Source organism: Taudactylus pleione, unplaced genomic scaffold (genome assembly GCF_031769625.1).
Source record: "Taudactylus pleione unplaced genomic scaffold, aTauple2 ptg000038l, whole genome shotgun sequence".
Classification (NCBI taxonomy): Eukaryota; Metazoa; Chordata; class Amphibia; order Anura; family Myobatrachidae; genus Taudactylus; species Taudactylus pleione.
In genome coordinates, this window is record NW_028284440.1 from 3,901,750 (window position 1) to 3,919,638 (window position 17,889).

General features: G+C 46.7%; 1 protein-coding gene across 2 annotated transcripts in view; it reads right to left on the minus strand.

The window, feature by feature from the left end:
• PTPRR (protein tyrosine phosphatase receptor type R) overlaps window positions 1–17,889 on the minus strand; it is a 246,084-nt gene that overhangs the window by 14,588 nt on the left and 213,607 nt on the right. For both annotated transcript variants that reach the window (XM_088452526.1, XM_088452528.1), the window contains one exon: window positions 6,547–6,704. In XM_088452526.1, the coding sequence (XP_088308652.1) occupies window positions 6,547–6,704 (158 nt within the window). The remainder of the gene's footprint in view (window positions 1–6,546; window positions 6,705–17,889) is intronic.

The following is a 17,889-nucleotide window of genomic DNA, read 5'->3' on the forward strand; positions in this document are numbered from 1 at the left end:
TCAGGACAATGTGTATTGTCCTGAAGCAGGACTGACCCTGAAAACCTCTGTTGCCTCCGAGTGCCTTTCATTCTGGGAGTTGGATTGGATAGCTGTACTGTGCACCAGAGCAGGTTGCTGTATTTTTTTGATGAGTGCCGGCAGACTGTGTTGGAGTTATATACACAATCGCAGCCCCTCTCAGGGTCAGACTCAACAGCAGCACAGGCCAGCACCCCTCTCTGCTCGCCCCGTCTCCCCTCTCCTCCTGCCTCCCAACCTGAACTAGCAAATTTACAGAAAGGCTGGAGAGGGAGTCGCCGGGACTGTCTCCAGTCAATGCCTGTCTGCTGCTTTCTTTACTCGATGCTACTGCAGAACTGTCTGGTCCGATGGCGCTGTGTGGCGGCTAATATGTACGCAGAGCTGTTAGTTGTCATTCACAGCTCTGCTCCGCAAAGGCCCATGGGAGGAGTGGCTGCAGTAAACTTCGTCTCCTCCTGTAGCCAGAATGGGCTTCTGTGCAGAAGCCCATTCTGACCGGGGCGGCTCACGGTCACAGTCACGTGACCAGCCAACCGATGTGCCACCCAATCGGAGCTAAGCTTCAAACACGGCAGCAGTGGGGGAGAGGCAGCGGCAGGAGGGGGACAGCGGAAGGTGGGGTGGCAGTGGCAAGGGGGGGGGGCGGCAGATGGGGAGGCAGTGGTATCTGGGGAGGCAGTGGCAGAGCCCTGTAATGTCCCTAGGTGTTTAATTCGTCCTAGGCATTTGATTATAATGCCTATGCCTAGGGGGTGGCTCTGACGAGATGGCTTGATCCAGCTCTGGCTCATGAGCAAACAGGAAGCTAGACACTAATGTAAGTTTAGGAACAACAGACTAGTGATGTGCAAGGAAGTTAAACTGGAACCGGCGTGATTTCCCAGGTAACCGGGCACTATCTCGCCTAGTGACCACAGAGGCCTACTAGATCAGGAACATGTTCCAGCCACAAGGGTGACCCCGGAACTCAGAATATCATAGTACTGATATATAGGACCTCAGAACTCAGACCAGGGGGCTTATGTATCCAGGATACAACTTTAGAAAGCTGTAACCCTGGCACAGCTCTGACGTGCCAGGGTTACAGCTGTTTGGGCCTGTCAAAAATTTGACAGGCCCAAACAGCGCCCCCTGACCTGTGGTGCCCTGTGCGATGGCACCGGCCGCACTACCCTAGCTACGGCCCTGTACCTCACACTGAACTACAGTCCTGGAACCAGCACCCTTAACTAAACCAGCCCAAGGCAGAGAAACCAATACCACTAGTAGGGTAGTATACTATATACCTGGATAACTTTTGAGCACAGAGTAGAACAGAACAATAAGCAATGTCCCAGGGGTATGATGTAAATAGCAGAGGTAAATAGCAGAGTATGCTTGTAGGCTGGAGGGCGATGGTAAGGCTGACTTGTATGCAGTATAAGAACTGCAGGCCTGGTAGGTAACGGAGCACTGTGGTGGATGTTTCCAAGATGGTGAGTAGTGTGGATGCTGTAACGCTGGTGGAACTGCAGACACAGCAGCAGGTGAGTAATGGATCTGTGCACAGTGTGGAAGCTGCAGCGCTGACAGAATAGGAATACAGCGGTAGATCAGTGTGAACGCTGTGATGCTGATCTGTAGCAGAATGAATGCTGTGAAGCTGACAGTTGAGCGATATGGTAACTTCACGGAAGACACAATACAGGATACAGAGAATTCCTGGAGCCTTGATCTATCCAGGTATGAACTCATTGTTCAGGCAATGGGTTGTACACAGGTACTGGTTTAAGTAATTGCTGCACCTGTTCAGGTGAGTGAACAGATGCAGCAATTAATCACAGGGAGATGTCCCTGTGATGTTTTGAAAGAGCCTTGAATGAAAGTCTGCACCTGTCAGCAATGCTAAGACCCATATTCGTGACAGGGAGGACAGCTAATGCGTTTCTTGGTCTCTATGCTGAACATTTCTTCAGATGTAATGAACCTCACTCAGTTGGATCTTTCATATATACCTTGGTTAATTAGAATAAGTAGGTGCAAGTGTGCAGAAGCATCTAAGAGGCTCATATGTGTAGCCATGTGAAAACTCCAACATTGTCCATAGAAAACAATTCGTTCACTTCACAGAAAATCAAAACTAATAGTAAATTCAATAAATTGTGCAGTATATAAATAATTAGAAAACCTAATACTATAATAAAAGAAAACATAAATGACAATGCAAATACATAGAAACCAGTGATGTGCTGTCAGGTGAGGCAGGTTAGCAAAGCCGTTCCTGTCATGTTTAGGTATACTGCAAAGTATTGACTATAAAAATAATAAGAAAATCTTAAATACAATATTATAAATATCTTCTTTGTATTATTCTAATAATTTTTATAGTCAAAACTCTGGAGAAAAAAGTGTATGGCAGGTGAGGCACATCCCTGAACAAAACTCACCCAATTTCCACGCACTATATACTACTGCACCTTTGTATAATGCAGCTCCTCCAACATGACCCGTTCCATCAGGTACAAAATGCTCTGCTCCTGGACTTCCTTCTTAATTAATGATTGCAGCCACCTGTGTTGAAACACCCTTCTCATCGCGATGCAGTTAAATTACCACCGTCCGGAATGCTGGCTGAATCTCAATGCTGGAAGCCCAACCTGGTACTAAATTCCGACGTCTATCTTTAGCCAGACGCCGAAATCCTGATGCTCGGCATCCCAAACAAAGGTAAGCGAGGTATCGTAGCATTTAGCCGTGGGGGGGTTAGGTTTAGGCACTCCTGGGGGACTTAGGGATAGGCACCCCCCCCGGGGAGGGTTATGGGTAGACTAGCTCGAGGCGGGGTTAGGGTAAAGCACCCTCCATTAGGTTTATGGTGCGGGGAGGGGGGGTGAGGTTCCGGCACACCTGAGGGGTCTTAGGGTTAGGCACCATCCTGGGCATTTTAGGGTTAGGCACCACTAAGGGATGGTTAGGGGGTGGAAAGGGGAGGGTTAGCGTACTTACCTGCCCCAGTCTGGATCTTCATGCTTCAGCCTTCCAGCGTTGGTATTTCATCCGCCGAGAATAGAGCCGGCGGCATTACATATTGATTCCTTCTCATCAATTAACTAGTTTAACACAGGTGACTGCAATCACAAATTAGGTAGGAAGTCCAGGAGCGGAGCATTTTGTACCTGATGGAACGGGTCATGTTGGAGGGTAGAATAAGGCCCACATGAACCCTCGGGGGGCCTTATTCTGTAAATCTGATACTAGCCAGTGCCTCCTCAGCCAGTTACCTCACCGCACGTCACTGATAGAAACTAATAATATGTAAAACCAGACCATTAATAAGAACACTGATTAAATGCCCACTAATAAAGGCCCTCATTCAGAGCCGTACGCTCTGAGCAGAGCGCACGCTCTGAATGAGGGCCGGGCTCCATTTTCATGGAGCGTCCTCCTGGACGCTCGTATAGCTGTGGGTCACCACCCACAGGCTATACGAGCGTGCATTTTGATGGCCGCGATGGTCGTGACCATTGCGACCATCGAAATTGCGAGCCGGAGCCTGCGGTTGAGGTTTTCAACCGCAAACTCCGGAGTGATTTTGGCTCTATCAGAGCCAAAATCACTCCCACTGACATCACTAGTGATGTCAGTGGGCCGGCTTCTGACGGGAGGCGTTCCCGTGGGAACGCCCCCGTCAGGGAGGCACGCCACTGGCACGCCCACCAAAGGGGGCGTGCTGTCAATCAACATTGACAGCACGCCCCCTTTGATCGGACACAACGAGCGAAGGAAAGTCCTTCGCTCGTCGTGTCTGGCGCATGCGCACGACGGAGCTCCCTCCGTCGTGCGCATGCTCAGTGCAGACCATCGACCCACTTGCGAGCGGACAGCCGCTCGCGAGTGGGTCTGAATCAGGCCCAAAATCAATAGAAAATACAATAATGATGATATGATCATAATAAATCTCTGATATCTGATATAGTGACAGAAACTTCATATAAACTATGCTAAACATTGCAATATTTAGCACTAGGGCAGAATGGAATAGTAAGCAACATCGGACCTCATAAATCCCTAAAAAGATAATTGATAAAAGGAAGATAAAGCTAATAGGAGGCAAAAAGATGAATGAACCTGTGCACATAGAGGGGGAGATAGATTCAATTTATTATGTAATCGTGAAGCCTTCTGGATCTTTTAAATGAAAACCTTATCCCCCCAAGGCCTTAATGACACAGTGGACCTGCACAGCCGACGCAATATGTCTGTGAACGACGTCATTCACAGACACTGTATGTACACACTGGCCGATGTACACACAATATATCGGTCATTCAACTTGCAATAATTGCTGCAAGATATAGAAGAAGCCAAGTTAATGTAAAAAAAAACCACCATAGTATATAATATATTATGCCTACTGTTGGTAAAATAGCAATTGTTTTATAAAACAAAATAATGTTACCTGTAGAATAAAAATTAAGAACAAATGTAATAATAAACAACTTATATTGTGGCCAGGGCACAATTTGTAACTAAACATAGCTGTCTTCTTTGCAATTTAAAACAATAAGGAACAAAGGGCCTGATTCAGCAAGGATCGCAATTGCAAAGCTGCACGCATGCTATAGATATATGATGTATGCATGCAGGCAGCTTTACAATGCGATCCTTGCAATCATGCAAATGCGGCAGGAGGTGCATGACCCCCCCTGCTGCATATGCGATCCCAGCCGCATTGCGCACACACTGCAAATGAATTGCGATCGTGCATGCTGTGAGGATTCACTCGCAATTGATTGACTGACAGGAAGAGACCGTTATGTGGGTGGTTACGGGGAGTTCCGGCCAAAATTTGGGCTGATTCCTGGGTGTGTACTAGCCAGCATCTGCGAACGTGCACGCACAGAATAAATCGCCAGCGTCTCAGTTACCACAGCTATTCTGAGCGACCATAGACTTACTCGAGCTGTCAATGTTTTGAAGATCTGCGTGCAATGCTGCGTTTGTGTAGGCAGGTGCAGGCAACTATGAGGGCTCTGGTGGGTGTCTCAATACAAAATCTGCCATCTGTTGCATTAACATAGTTTAGTTACTGCGATCTGTGAGAATATGCAGTTGAGTATGCATTACCGTCCACCTCTGAAGCACGCCCATTGTACTGTATTATACACATTGTATGGTGTGTATGTCCAATCGGTCGTTAACAACGGTCGTTCGTTGCATTGTTCCAACTGGTGTTCTGCATAGTAGATGGGATGATGCAATGGATAACCTGGTGCTGTTACATGTAACATGTAATGACACATCGCGCCACCGTACACCGGATTATGTGATGGGTACTGTGCATGATCTGTTGTTACATCACATCGCACCATCCCTGGGTACACACATCTTATTGTGTGTACTCAGCTTACATGTAGATAATTATCAGGCACTGCTATGCAGCAGTATGTTTATTCTGCAAGTGACTGAAAGTTACCTTCTCTCAGACAACAGATGCTGCCGATTAAATGGTTTAAGCAAGGAAGTTAACATAATAATGACATTTACAAAGATCATTATGCAGTACTTCTGATTCATCTACATACATAGTACAATGTTCTCAAAGTGCTGTCTGGTGGCAGACAAACGAATTGCAGTGAATTTCAATAGTTACATTTTTTTTTTAAATTAAGTTTAACAAATACTGGTGCTGGGGTCCACTCTACGTGTCTGGAACTTGCAACTTGTAACAGTTTGGACTTCTAGATTATTGTTAAGGTGTACTTTCCTCAATACTCAATATTATTGCAGGTTGCTAGCTCTATCATCTAGATATCATACAGCATTTTCCAACAAGGTCCACTTCAACTGGGAGAGTTACTTTAATTGAAATAGAAATAATTATTATTAAAATATATTTCAGCTTAGGTAGTTACATTGGAAGATAAAACCAGAGCAGAATATTGGGCCTGAGTCAGCAAGGATCACAACTGCGATTACGCACGCTATCGGCCATTTGTTGCGTAGTGCGCATGCGTATGCATCGCAGTGTTCACATGCGAACACTCCATTGCAATCAGGACTGCGATAGAAATGGCTACGCAGACCCATTGCAGAGTGATTGACAGGAAGTACCATTTGGTGGTGGTGACTAGGGGGTGGTCGGCGAAAAGCAGGCGTGCCAGTGCGTTTGAACGTCGTTGCAGGAGCGTTCATAAATTATCCACTGCAATGGCATATGCAGCCTGAGCTCTCACTGCGTACCAGGAGGTTAGCAATTTCTGAGTAAGGTCTGACCTTGTACAAGCGTGCGTGAGGCTGCGATGGTACTTGATGTTACCGATGGTTTCGCCATCTTGCTAAGTAGTACGGATGTGTGTAAGGTAAGGTGGGCATCCTCATGTTGTGCTGCAACGGCATAGCAAACACAGTGGATTAGCATATGATCGCAGTGAAACTGTGTGCATAATCGCTTCTATGATCCTTGCTGAATCAAGCCCATTGTCCTTTGGAGGAACAAAGCAATATAGGGGAAATATGAAACAGACTGATATCGAACATCACCTGCAGTGCACGACCACAGGACCTCTTCCAACAAACATTCCTTTGTCATCTTCCACATCCAACATTAGCTGAAGAAGTGGCTGAGCACTGTCTGGAGTCTTGTGATCAGGCCAGGAGGTGTACCAGTAATGTTTAACACTGCGTGACTGGCTTCCTTGCTGAAATAAATATTAAAAGTATGGAAATTAGATGATGTTCTTCACATATTCACTACAGCATATATCAATAAACAGTAAGGGGTACATTTACTAAAGTGAGAGTTTTTAGAATGAATTTTAAAAGAGATGTTGCCCATAGCAACCAATCAGATTCTACTTAACATTAACCTGCACCTTCTAGAAGATAATAGCTAGAATTTGATTGGTTGATGTTGAGATCTAACATGTTGACATCTGAAAAATTTTGACACGGACAAATTATAGACATATGACATGTCGACATAGTGAAAATGTTGTTATTAGTCTTAGGGTTAGCTTTAGGGGTTAGGGTGAGGCATGCCTCTAAACTAGACTGTCGAGACTGTGACATTGTCAATATTTCAGAAGTGTCAACATGCTGAATGTCGACATGGTCAAGATGATGAACGGGTCCACATGTTTTCTGTTGACATTTTGACCATGTCTACATTATGTCAACATTGTCACTGTCCCCCTGATATACCAAACTCATTCGTATCTGCTGCAGATTGGTGTTGTTCAAGCACCCACGGTGATGGCTCATATGGTCCCAGGAAATTTGTTCACCAACAGCTAAATAATATGCACAGAGGCAGGACACAGTTCATATGTTAGTTTAATAATTCATGCAATAATTTTACAGGTGAGAATAACAACATTACAGTTAGGATTATGCTCAGTCTTACCCAGCACCTTTCTATTTGCACTGCTATGTGAGCTGTCGGCCTATCACATCCTACACATGGGTCCAGGCCCACAGCCCAGTGTTTAGAATTGCCCTGGAGAATGAATCTGTGTCTGTATGGACTGAGGGCCTGATTCAGACCCGGTTGCAAGCGCTGAGCGCTCGCAACCGGGTCGATGTTTGCCCACTGGGCATGCGCACGACGGAGCTTGCTCCGTCATGCACATGCGCGAGACCCGGCTAGCGACGGGTGCTCCGTCGCTCCGGGTCTCGCACCAAAGGGGACGAGCTGTCGATGGCAAGTGACAGCTCACCCCGTTTGGTGAGCGGGCCGGGGGGGGGGGGGAGTGGCCCTCCAAACTGAGGCGTTCCCAACGGAACGCTTGCCATTTGGGGGCGGCCCCACTGACATCACCAGTGATGTCAGTGGGAGAGCTTCCGGCTCTGTTAGAGCTGAAAGCTTTCTGGGGCTTGCGGCCACGAGACCCTACCACAAGGGTCTCATCGCAAGCCCGATGGTCGCGATGGTCTTGACCATCACGACCATCAACCTGGCCGCTCGCTATAGCTGTGGGTGGTAACCCACAGCTGTGCGAGCGGCCAGGAGGCCGCTCAAAAAAAAACAAAAAACGCCCTGATTCAGAGCGATCGCTCTTCCAGAGCGTCCGTCTCTGAATCAGGCCCTGAGTGTCTGCCTGAAAACATTCATTGCTACATTATGACAGTTCACTGCATTCATTTATATTTAAATTTTTTTCCTTTCAATATGTTTTGTTTGTCGTAATGTTTTTATTACTTTGGTCAAAATGCACATAGAAATGTTTCTTATTATAAATGAGCATTTGGAAAATACTAAAGTTTTCACATTTAATGTACTGTATAGGCAGCCTCTTGATTACCAGCAACCCCAATCCAAGTCAAGTGTTTCTGCTGGAAGAAACACTTGACTAGGATCAAGTGTTTGCTGTGCTGCTCCTGTATAGCAGCCACCGCCTCCCTAACGCCACCTTCTCCACCCTTTTATCTCATTTAAATAATCTCATTCCACAAAACAAAATCTAGTTTTAGAATGTGGATGTACTGTATAAATGGGATCGGTATGAAATACAGCCGGACGCCGGTGTCTAACCCTAACCTCCCCCCAAGTGCCTAACCCTAACCCCTCCTGTAAGTGCCTAAACCTAACCCTCCCCTTCCCCACAGCCTAAACCTAAGTCTCCTGGGGGAAGGCTAACCCTGACCTCCCCCCCGGGGGTGCCTAACCCTAACCCTCCCTTCCCCTAGCCTAACCCTAATCCTCCCGGGGGGGGGCCTAATCCTAAATCCCCCCTGGGAGCCCCTAATCTAACCCTCCCCCCCGCGCGGCTGTCCGCACCCGCCATCCGACTTACCTTCGTTCGGGATGCCGAGTGTCAGGCTCCAGGTGTAGGTAAAATGACAGGCGTTGGGATTTCGACGTCTGTCAGACCACTGCCGGGATTAGACAGTCGGGAAGTCGACGGTCGGCATTTCGACCATCGGCTTCCTGACTGCATCCCGCATAAATATAGGCAGCTTCTCAGACAGAGAGTTCTGACTGGCAGAGCCCTCTGCACAGGGTTGCCGACAGCTCCACCAGGCCCCAGTACTGGGAGGGGCCGTGTCCAACCAGGAGAGGTGTGGCCAGACCCCCTCCTTACAAAACAATAAAAAAATACTATGGCCCGTCTTCAATTTGGAGCGAAAAAGCCGTTTTCGCGTGTTTTTGGCGAAACTTTTTCGCCGGTGACGTCATCTTCGCCTGTTTTGGTTTTACTCCGTATTCAATTTGAATGACTTCAAACCTAGGTAAAAAGTCAATGCAATGCACCAGGCAAAAAAGTTTCGCCTATGAAATAGGAGGCGGAAAAAAGTGCAGAATTGGTTTTTTGGGTGCAACGTTGCGGGAACCCCCGTGCAGCCTTCAGACAGTATATGTGTCAAAGTCAACAATCAAGACAAGACTTCACAAGAGTGAATATAGAGGGTTCACCACAAGATGTAAACCATTGGTGAGCCACAAAAACAGAAAGACCAGATTAGAGTTTGCCAAACAACATCTAAAAAAGCCATTACAGTTCTGGAACAACATCCTATGGACAGATGAGACACTTGTACCAGAGTGATGGGAAGAGAAGAGTATGGAGAAGGAAAGGAACTGCTCATGATCCAAAACATACCACCTCATCAGTGAATCATGGTGGTGGTAGTGTCATGGCATGGGCATGTATGGCTGCCAATGGAACTGGTTCCCTTGTATTTATTGATGATGTGACTGCTGACAAAAGCAGCAGAATGAATTCTGAAGTGTTTCAGGCAATATTATATGCTCATATTCAGTCAAATGCTTCAGAACTCATTGGACGGCGCTTCACAGTGCAGATGGACAATGACGAGAAGCATACTGCAAAAGGAACCAAAGAGTTTTTTAAGGCTAAAAAGTGGAATGTTATGCAATGGCCAAGTCAATCCCCTGACCTGAATCCGACTGAGCATGCATTTCACTTGATGAAGACAAAACTGAAGGGAAAATGCCCCAAGAACAAGCAGGAACTGAAGACATTTGCAGTAGAGGCCTGGCAGAGCATCACCAGGGATGAAATCCAGCGTCTGGTGATGTCTATGCGTTCCAGATTTCAGGCTGTAATTGCCTGCAAAGGATTTGCAACAAAGTATTAAAAAGTGAAAGTTAGATTTAGGATTGTTTAGTTTGTCCCATTACTTTTGGCCCCTTAAAAAGTGGGAGGCACATATAGAAACCGTTGTAATTCCTACACCGTTCACCTGATTTGGATGTAATTACCCTCAAATTAAATCTGAAAGTCTGCGGTTAAAGGACATCTTCTTTGTTTCATTTCAAAGCCATTGTGGTGATGAATAGAGGCCAAAATATGAAAATTCTGTCAATGTCCCAATATTTATGGACCTGACTGTATGAGTGTTTGTTTGCTTGTGTGCCTGTATGTGTATCTGTTATGTATAAATGTGTGGTATATTACAAATATATGAGACATATACTGTATATATAAATTGTGACACAGTTAGATTAGGGGGTCCCTCTCCCTGGAAGGGGACTCCTTCCTTACACACACAGCAGCCGGGAAACAGTACGCCAGACTGGATTCGAGTACAAGCTGGTCGGCGCCAGTCTTTATTGTGCAAAACAGAAACAACAAAAAGAAACCATAAACATAAATCCTAGCCCTGGCTGGGCTCTAACTTTACAGGTGGTTCCCTCACTACCAGAACCTGGCAGGGCCTAATGCCCTCACCAGCAACAAAGGCACAGCACAACACTCACAGATAGGTTTTCCAAGTGTCTCTGAGCAAACTCCCTGTCTGCTCTCCCAGGTGAGACACTTAGCCTTAAACAAACTAGGCTTATATTGGCCACTCTCAGGTGGGAACCCTAACAAGCCTGTTACCAGGCTGCAAGACCCAAAACCTGGAGTGGCCGTGGGTGGAGCCCTCCCTCTCCTCTCACCCACAACCCCCAGGTCCCAAACCGGCTTTTCAAAAAACCGAGACTCAAGCCTGCTACACTGCAGACTTTCTCCTGGGGGTTTAAAACACATAAGACAGGAATCTGGGACAAATGTACATGCCACAGACCACTTTACCAGTGATCCTATCACATATCCCCCCCCTTTGTTTCGACCTGTGGGGCGGAACAACTGAAGCCCCCAAACAATGAACGCGTGACAACGCGTCTGCATTGGCCAGCTGGCTTCCTGGCCTGTGTTCCACTGAAAATTTAAAAGTTTGTAACGCCAAGAACCATCTCGTAATTCTCACATTACTGTCCTTATTTTCGGACATCCACTTCAGAGGGGCATGGTCAGTGATCAATTTGAACTTTCTTCCGACCAAGTAGTACCTGAGAGCCTCTAGCGCCCACTTTATGGCCAACGCCTCCTTCTCCACTGTGGCATAGTTTCTCTCATGTACATTCAACTTTCTGCTTAGATAGAAAATAGGGTGTTCCTCACCCTCCTTGTTCTGGGACAGGACCGCTCCTATACCTACTTCTGATGCATCGGTTTGTACTATGAATTCCCTGTCAAAATTAGGAGTCATCAGGACTGGTTGGGAACCCAACGCTACTTTCAACTCCTGAAAAGCTTTTTCTGCCTCAGGACTCCATTCCACCATGACTTTTTGTTTGCCTTTGGTCAGGTCAGTCAGTGGGACTGCCATGGTGGCAAAGTTGGGTATAAACCTCCTGTAGTACCCCGTAATTCCCAAGAAGGCTCTCACCTGCTTCTTATTCAGAGGCAGTGGCCAGTTTTGTATGGCATCAACCTTATTGAGCTGAGGCTTTATCAGGCCTCTGCCAATGGTGTATCCCAGATATTTTACTTCCTCCATGCCTAGACAACACTTTTTTGGGTTGGCTGTCAAACCTGCCTTATAGATGGAGTCCAACACTGCTTGTACCCTGGGTAAGTGAGACTGCCAATCAGGACTATGAATGACCATGTCATCTATGTAAGCAGTCGCATACCGTCTATGAGGCCTTAGAATCCTGTCCATCATTCTTTGGAAGGTAGCAGGTGCCCCATGTAGCCAGAAGGGCAACATCTTGTACTGAAACAAGCCCTCTGGCGCTGAAAAAGCTGTCTTTTGTTTGGCGCTCTCGGTTAACGGTACTTGCCAATACCCTTTGGTTAGGTCAAGAGTGGTTAAATACCTTGCCGTCCCTAGTCTCTCAATCAGTTCATCCACTCTTGGCATCGGGCAGGCATCGAATTTTGACACACTGTTCAACTTTCGGAAGTCATTGCAGAAACGCACACTCCCGTCGGGCTTTGGAATCAACACAATGGGACTTGACCATTCACTATGTGGTTCTTCAATAACCCCTAACTCTAGCATATTTTTAATTTCTTTTGACACCGATTCTCTTTGTGCTTCTGGTAACCTATAGGGCTTTAGATTAACTTTAACCCCTGGGTCAGTGATTATGTCATGTTTAATGACCGAGGTTTTCCCAGGTACGTCAGAGAACAGCACCCTATTTCTGATCAGAAACTCCTTGACCTCTTGTTGTTGAATTGCCGACAGGGTTTTTGCCACTGTCACTTCTGGAACTAAGGGCCCTGGATTTACGGGAGGGGCTCGGACGGCCGACAGTACCGTTCTATCTTTCCAGGGCTTTAACAGATTTATATGGTATATCTGTTCCGGCTTTCTTTTCCCCGGCTGGTAAACTTTGTAATTGACCTGTCCCACTCTTTCTAAGATTTCAAAGGGCCCTTGCCATTTAGCCAAAAGTTTATTTTCCACAGTGGGAACCAACACTAACACTCTGTCCCCAGGAGCAAAGCTGCGTAACCGAGCATTGCGGTTGTATACCCTCTGCTGTGCCTGTTGAGCCTGTTCCAGGCGCTCTCTCACTATCGGCACTACCGCAGCAATTCTCTCCTGCATTTGAGAAACATGCTCAATCACCGTTTTGTAAGGACTAGACTGCCCCTCCCATGTCTCTTTGGCAATGTCTAGTAACCCTCTTGGGTGTCTCCCATACAACAAGTCGAAGGGTGAAAACCCGGTGGAGGACTGGGGAACCTCTGTTATGGCCAACAATAAATACGGCAATAAGTAATCCCAATCCCTACCATCCTTGTTGACCACTTTCCTAAGCATGTGTTTTAACGTCTTGTTAAACCTCTCGACCAGCCCATCGGTTTGGGGGTGATAAACCGAAGTTCTTAACTGTTCAATTTTGAACAGGCGGCATAACTCTTTCATGACTTTTGACATAAACGGTGTACCCTGGTCAGTTCGAATCTCCTTAGGTATACCTAAGCCTGCTCAAGACATGAACTAGCTCTCTGGCAATGGTCTTGGTTGACGTATTGCGCAACGGGATCGCTTCCGGGTACCTGGTAGTGTATTCCATTATGACCAGAATATACTGGTGTCCCCTGGCAGACTTCATTAAGGGTCCAACCAAATCCATCGCTATTCTTTCAAACGGCACCTCTATAATAGGCAATGGAACTAGTGGACCCTTAAAATGTGGTCTGGGAGCATGATACTGACACTCAGGGCAGGATGCGCAAAAGTCAGATACCTCTTTATGAAGCCCGGGCCAGAAAAACCTCTGCATTATTCGCTCAGTGGTTTTCTCTACCCCTAGATGGCCTGCCGTTATATGACCATGGGCCAGATCCAACACTGTTCTTCTGTAGGCTTTGGGAACTATTAGTTGTTCCACAATATCTTCCCCCTTCTTAGTCACCTGATATAACAAATCCTGACACATTGCCATGTGGGGATAGGACAAAGGACTATCAGGGTCTACGGGTTTACCATCAACTACTTTTACATTCTCCCTGGCTTTTACCAAAGTAGGGTCATTCAACTGCTCCACGGCAAAGACCTCTCTTCTGACCTCTAAATCAGGCAGACGATCAACTGGCCCAACAACACTTCCCACCTCAGTGGGAGACACATCAGTTGGTGGGCCACCGTCACGCTCTGCATTCTCTAGTTCGCCAATCATAGTAGAAAAAGGGAATAACTCTGACTCAGAAGAAACTCCCTCCTCCACTACATCGACAACCTTCTCAAATGGATCGGGGTTGTTCACTTCTGGAACAAAACGGCTTTCCCACAACTTCCAGAAGTGAGCAAAGTCTCTCCCCAATATTGCATCGTACATCAACCATGCACCAAACACACAGAAACTATAGCAGAACCACATGGTGTCTCGATGTTCACCTCGGCAGTAACATAATATCGAGTATCCCCATGTATGCAGGTCACACCAACAGTTTTCCCCTTACGCCTCAAGGGGTTCACCAGCTCAGCTTTCATAAGTGTCACCAAGCTAACAGAGTCTAGCAGTGCCTCTACTCGGTTGCCATCTACAGTGAGTACACACATGTGCTTATCAGTCTCAGCCTGCCGGTCAGCCGTACAGGCTGTCTGTGCAAAGAAAGACCCCCTGCGGTAGACATGAGCAGTATCACATTGCATAGGTTCAGCTGTAAGTGAACAATTAGCGGCAATATGGCCGAAGCCACCACACCGGACACACTGAGTCATATTAATGTCTAGTCGTTTACGGGGCAAGAACCTTCCCGGCTTGGCAGGCCTGTCTCCAGGTTCTACACCCACAGTCTTAGGTACCTTCCACCGCCCAGCACCCTTCTCCCCTGGAACAGTCTTACCAGTGTCTGTGGGAGTTCGCCGGTGCACCATCGGGGCTCGGTGGGGCATACTCATCAGCTCCTCAGCCGCCACGTACCTCTCCACTAGCTCGACCAACTGGTCCGCGGACTTAGGGTCTGCATGGCTCACCCACTTGTGCAGAGTCACAGGTAATGATTGCAGGTACCGGTCCATCACGACCCTTTCCACGATCTGTGGTCCTGTCAGCGTCTCTGGCTGTAGCCATTTTGAGGACAGATGGACGAGGTCATGCATCTGTGAACGTGGAGGCTTGTCCATATGGAACTCCCAGCGGTGGACCCGTTGGGCACGAACAAAGGTGGTGACTCCCAAGCGAGTTAGGATCTCCTGTTTTAGTTTTTTATAGTCCTTGGCATCAGCCAGGCATAAGTCGTAATAGGCCTTTTGTGGCTCCCCAGACAGAAAAGGTGCCACCAGACTTGCCCACTGCTCCTTGGGCCAACTCTCCCTTTCGGCCGTTCTTTCAAATGCGATGAGATAGGCCTCCACATCATCACTCGAAGTCATCTTTTGGAGGAAGTGACTGGCTCGTACGGAGTGAGTGGGGGTGGGAGGACCAGTATTAACATCTCTGGGTCGGGCGATCAGGTGCTGTACCACCTCTTTTATGGCCTGGCTGTTTTCCGCTAAGGCCTGGCGGGTTTCCTCGATGGCGACCTGTTGTTGCCTCTGGGCTGTCTCCAAGGCCAACAGTTGCACCCTGGTGGATTCCTGCTGAGCCCTGGTAGATTCCTGCTGAAGTTTATTCGTCTCCTGCTGAGCTGCTGTAGCTTGGAGCAAGGCCTTAATAATGTCCTCCATTTTGTCCTGGGCTGTAGGTTGGAAGCTGAACCTTGCCTCTCTGAGCATTGGCTGACGCCTCCTCTATGGGACTCCAAGGACACAGCGTTATTTCCACACTCACAAATTGGGTGTCTGTCCCTTTAATTTTTAAACGGAAAGTTTTCCTCTCGCTGCAACTTCAGTGTGTGTGGGTGCCCGCATTCTCCACCAAATTGTGACACAGTCAGATTAGGGGGTCCCTCTCCTGGGTAGGGGACTCCTTCCTTACACACACAGCAGCCGGGAAACAGTACGCCAGACTGGATTCGAGTACAAGCTGGTCGGCGCCAGTCTTTATTGTGCAAAACAGAAACAACAAAAAGAAACCATAAACATAAATCCTAGCCCTGGCTGGGCTCAAACTTTACAGGTGGTTCCCTCACTACCAGAACCTGGCAGGGCCTAATGCCCTCACCAGCAACAAAGGCACAGCACAACACTCACAGATAGGTTTTCCAAGTGTCTCTGAGCAAACTCCCTGCCTGCTCTCCCAGGTGAGACACTTAGCCTTAAACAAACTAGGCTTATATTGGCCACTCTCAGGTGGGAACCCTAACAAGCCTGTTACCAGGCTGCAAGACCCAAAACCTGAAGTGGCCATGGGTGGAGCCCTCCCTCTCCTCTCACACACAACCCCCAGGTCCCAAACCGGCTTTTCAAAAAGCAGAGACTCAAGCCTGCTACACTGCAGACTTTCTCCTGGGGGTTTAAAACACCTAAGACAGGAATCTGGGACAAATGTACCTGCCACAGACCACTTTACCAGTGATCCTATCACGATGTATGTATATATATATATATATATATATATACATACATCTAAAAATACATAAATATAACACACACACACAAATATTTTGAGTTGGCTGGCTTTAATAATAATTAATTGCAATATTTTGGAACCAGCATACCCTGAACTAAATACAGTTTGGAGTGTACTTAAGTGAATGCAGAACAATTGAGTGATTTTATAATTTAAATGACATGGTCACATACGTCAGACACTGCAGGTGGTTGAGTGCCATGGATTAAAGCCTATTCCTATGGAGTGCCTATGGATTAAAGCCTATTGTTTAGCCAGCAGCTGAGCAGAGGACTCTGCAGATAAGGGGGACATCTCTGGACCTGGCGATGGTAAGAAATGCTGAATACCAGTGACATATTCGTTTGTATCACCACAGTACTAATCTAAGTATGCCACTGGTATTAATATTCATTGACAAATGGGTCCTTTAGTCAGGTCGAAGGTCGCACCTCTGGCCGTCCTGGGTCTTAGTGCTCAGAGGAAGAGGAGACCGCTCTCCTCTAACATGGCCCACTCATAGTTATCCACATTGGGAGGAAGCAATTGCTACTCAATCTGAGCTCTCTATGTTCTTTTTGGTGTGGGAGTTTCCTGTTTTGAACCCAATGCTCGTTAGTCTATACATGGTGGATGACCACTTATAGAAACAGCGAGTACCCTGCCCTGAACCTCCACAACGGGTTCAGTGTTTCTAATGTTTTATTCTGACCACACATTTACATGTTCATTTTAGTGAAAGGCAGCATAACCTTGTATTTGCTGATTACGTAAACATCTTATTTAGCATTATCTGGTCACATTGTTGCTATGGAAGTATTCTTCTTTTTGAAGGCACTCCACCAATCCAACATCCCCACAAATTTTAACAGTATTTTAGTGTCATCCCTTAGATTTGTGCTGCCATCAGGGCTTTTCTCTCTCCCTACCCAGAGCCTAACTCTTCAGTGCGCTCCAAGAGTGTAGCCGGTCTCCCTCTAGGAGGGGGTCCACAGCTACATTTCCTGGTCCTCCCCCAATTTTTTTACTACCCTTCCTTCTTCCCTCATCCCATCTCATTTAATGTTATATTTTGTCATTCCTATTGTACTTTACGTAATTACTTGTTTGGTGGCATAATGCTCCTGCCTGAGCGATGCCACTTAAAGTTCTTTCACTGTACCTAAAAGGCCTTAATACCCCACAAAAATGCTATATATTGCTTTCCTAAGTTAATAAGCTCTTGGATGATATTGCTTTTCTGCGCCTGACTTCAAATTAAGAGGTTTTACTGTAATCAAGTGGGGTAGTGGTTCTTTCTTGAACTTTTTTTTAAACATGTTTTATTGAAGCATCAAGCGTCAGAAACACAAAAAATTGGGGTAGTGGTTCTTATTTGTGACCATTCAAACTGGTAGAATATGTGTCTGATGCAGATATCTATGCACCCAATTCCGCCCACTGAAATTTTATCCATTTGTTTTTTCAAGAGCTTCACACATTCCTGCAGGGTCGAGTCTTACTATGCGGGGATTTTAATTTCTCTCCCAAATATCATCGCTCGGGTTGTACCCCTTCCACATCTTCCATGTGAAGTTCAGAGTTGCTAAGGCAGCTATTAGTGTGGGTAAACTGAGAAACCTCTTTTAAGTTTTTTACAA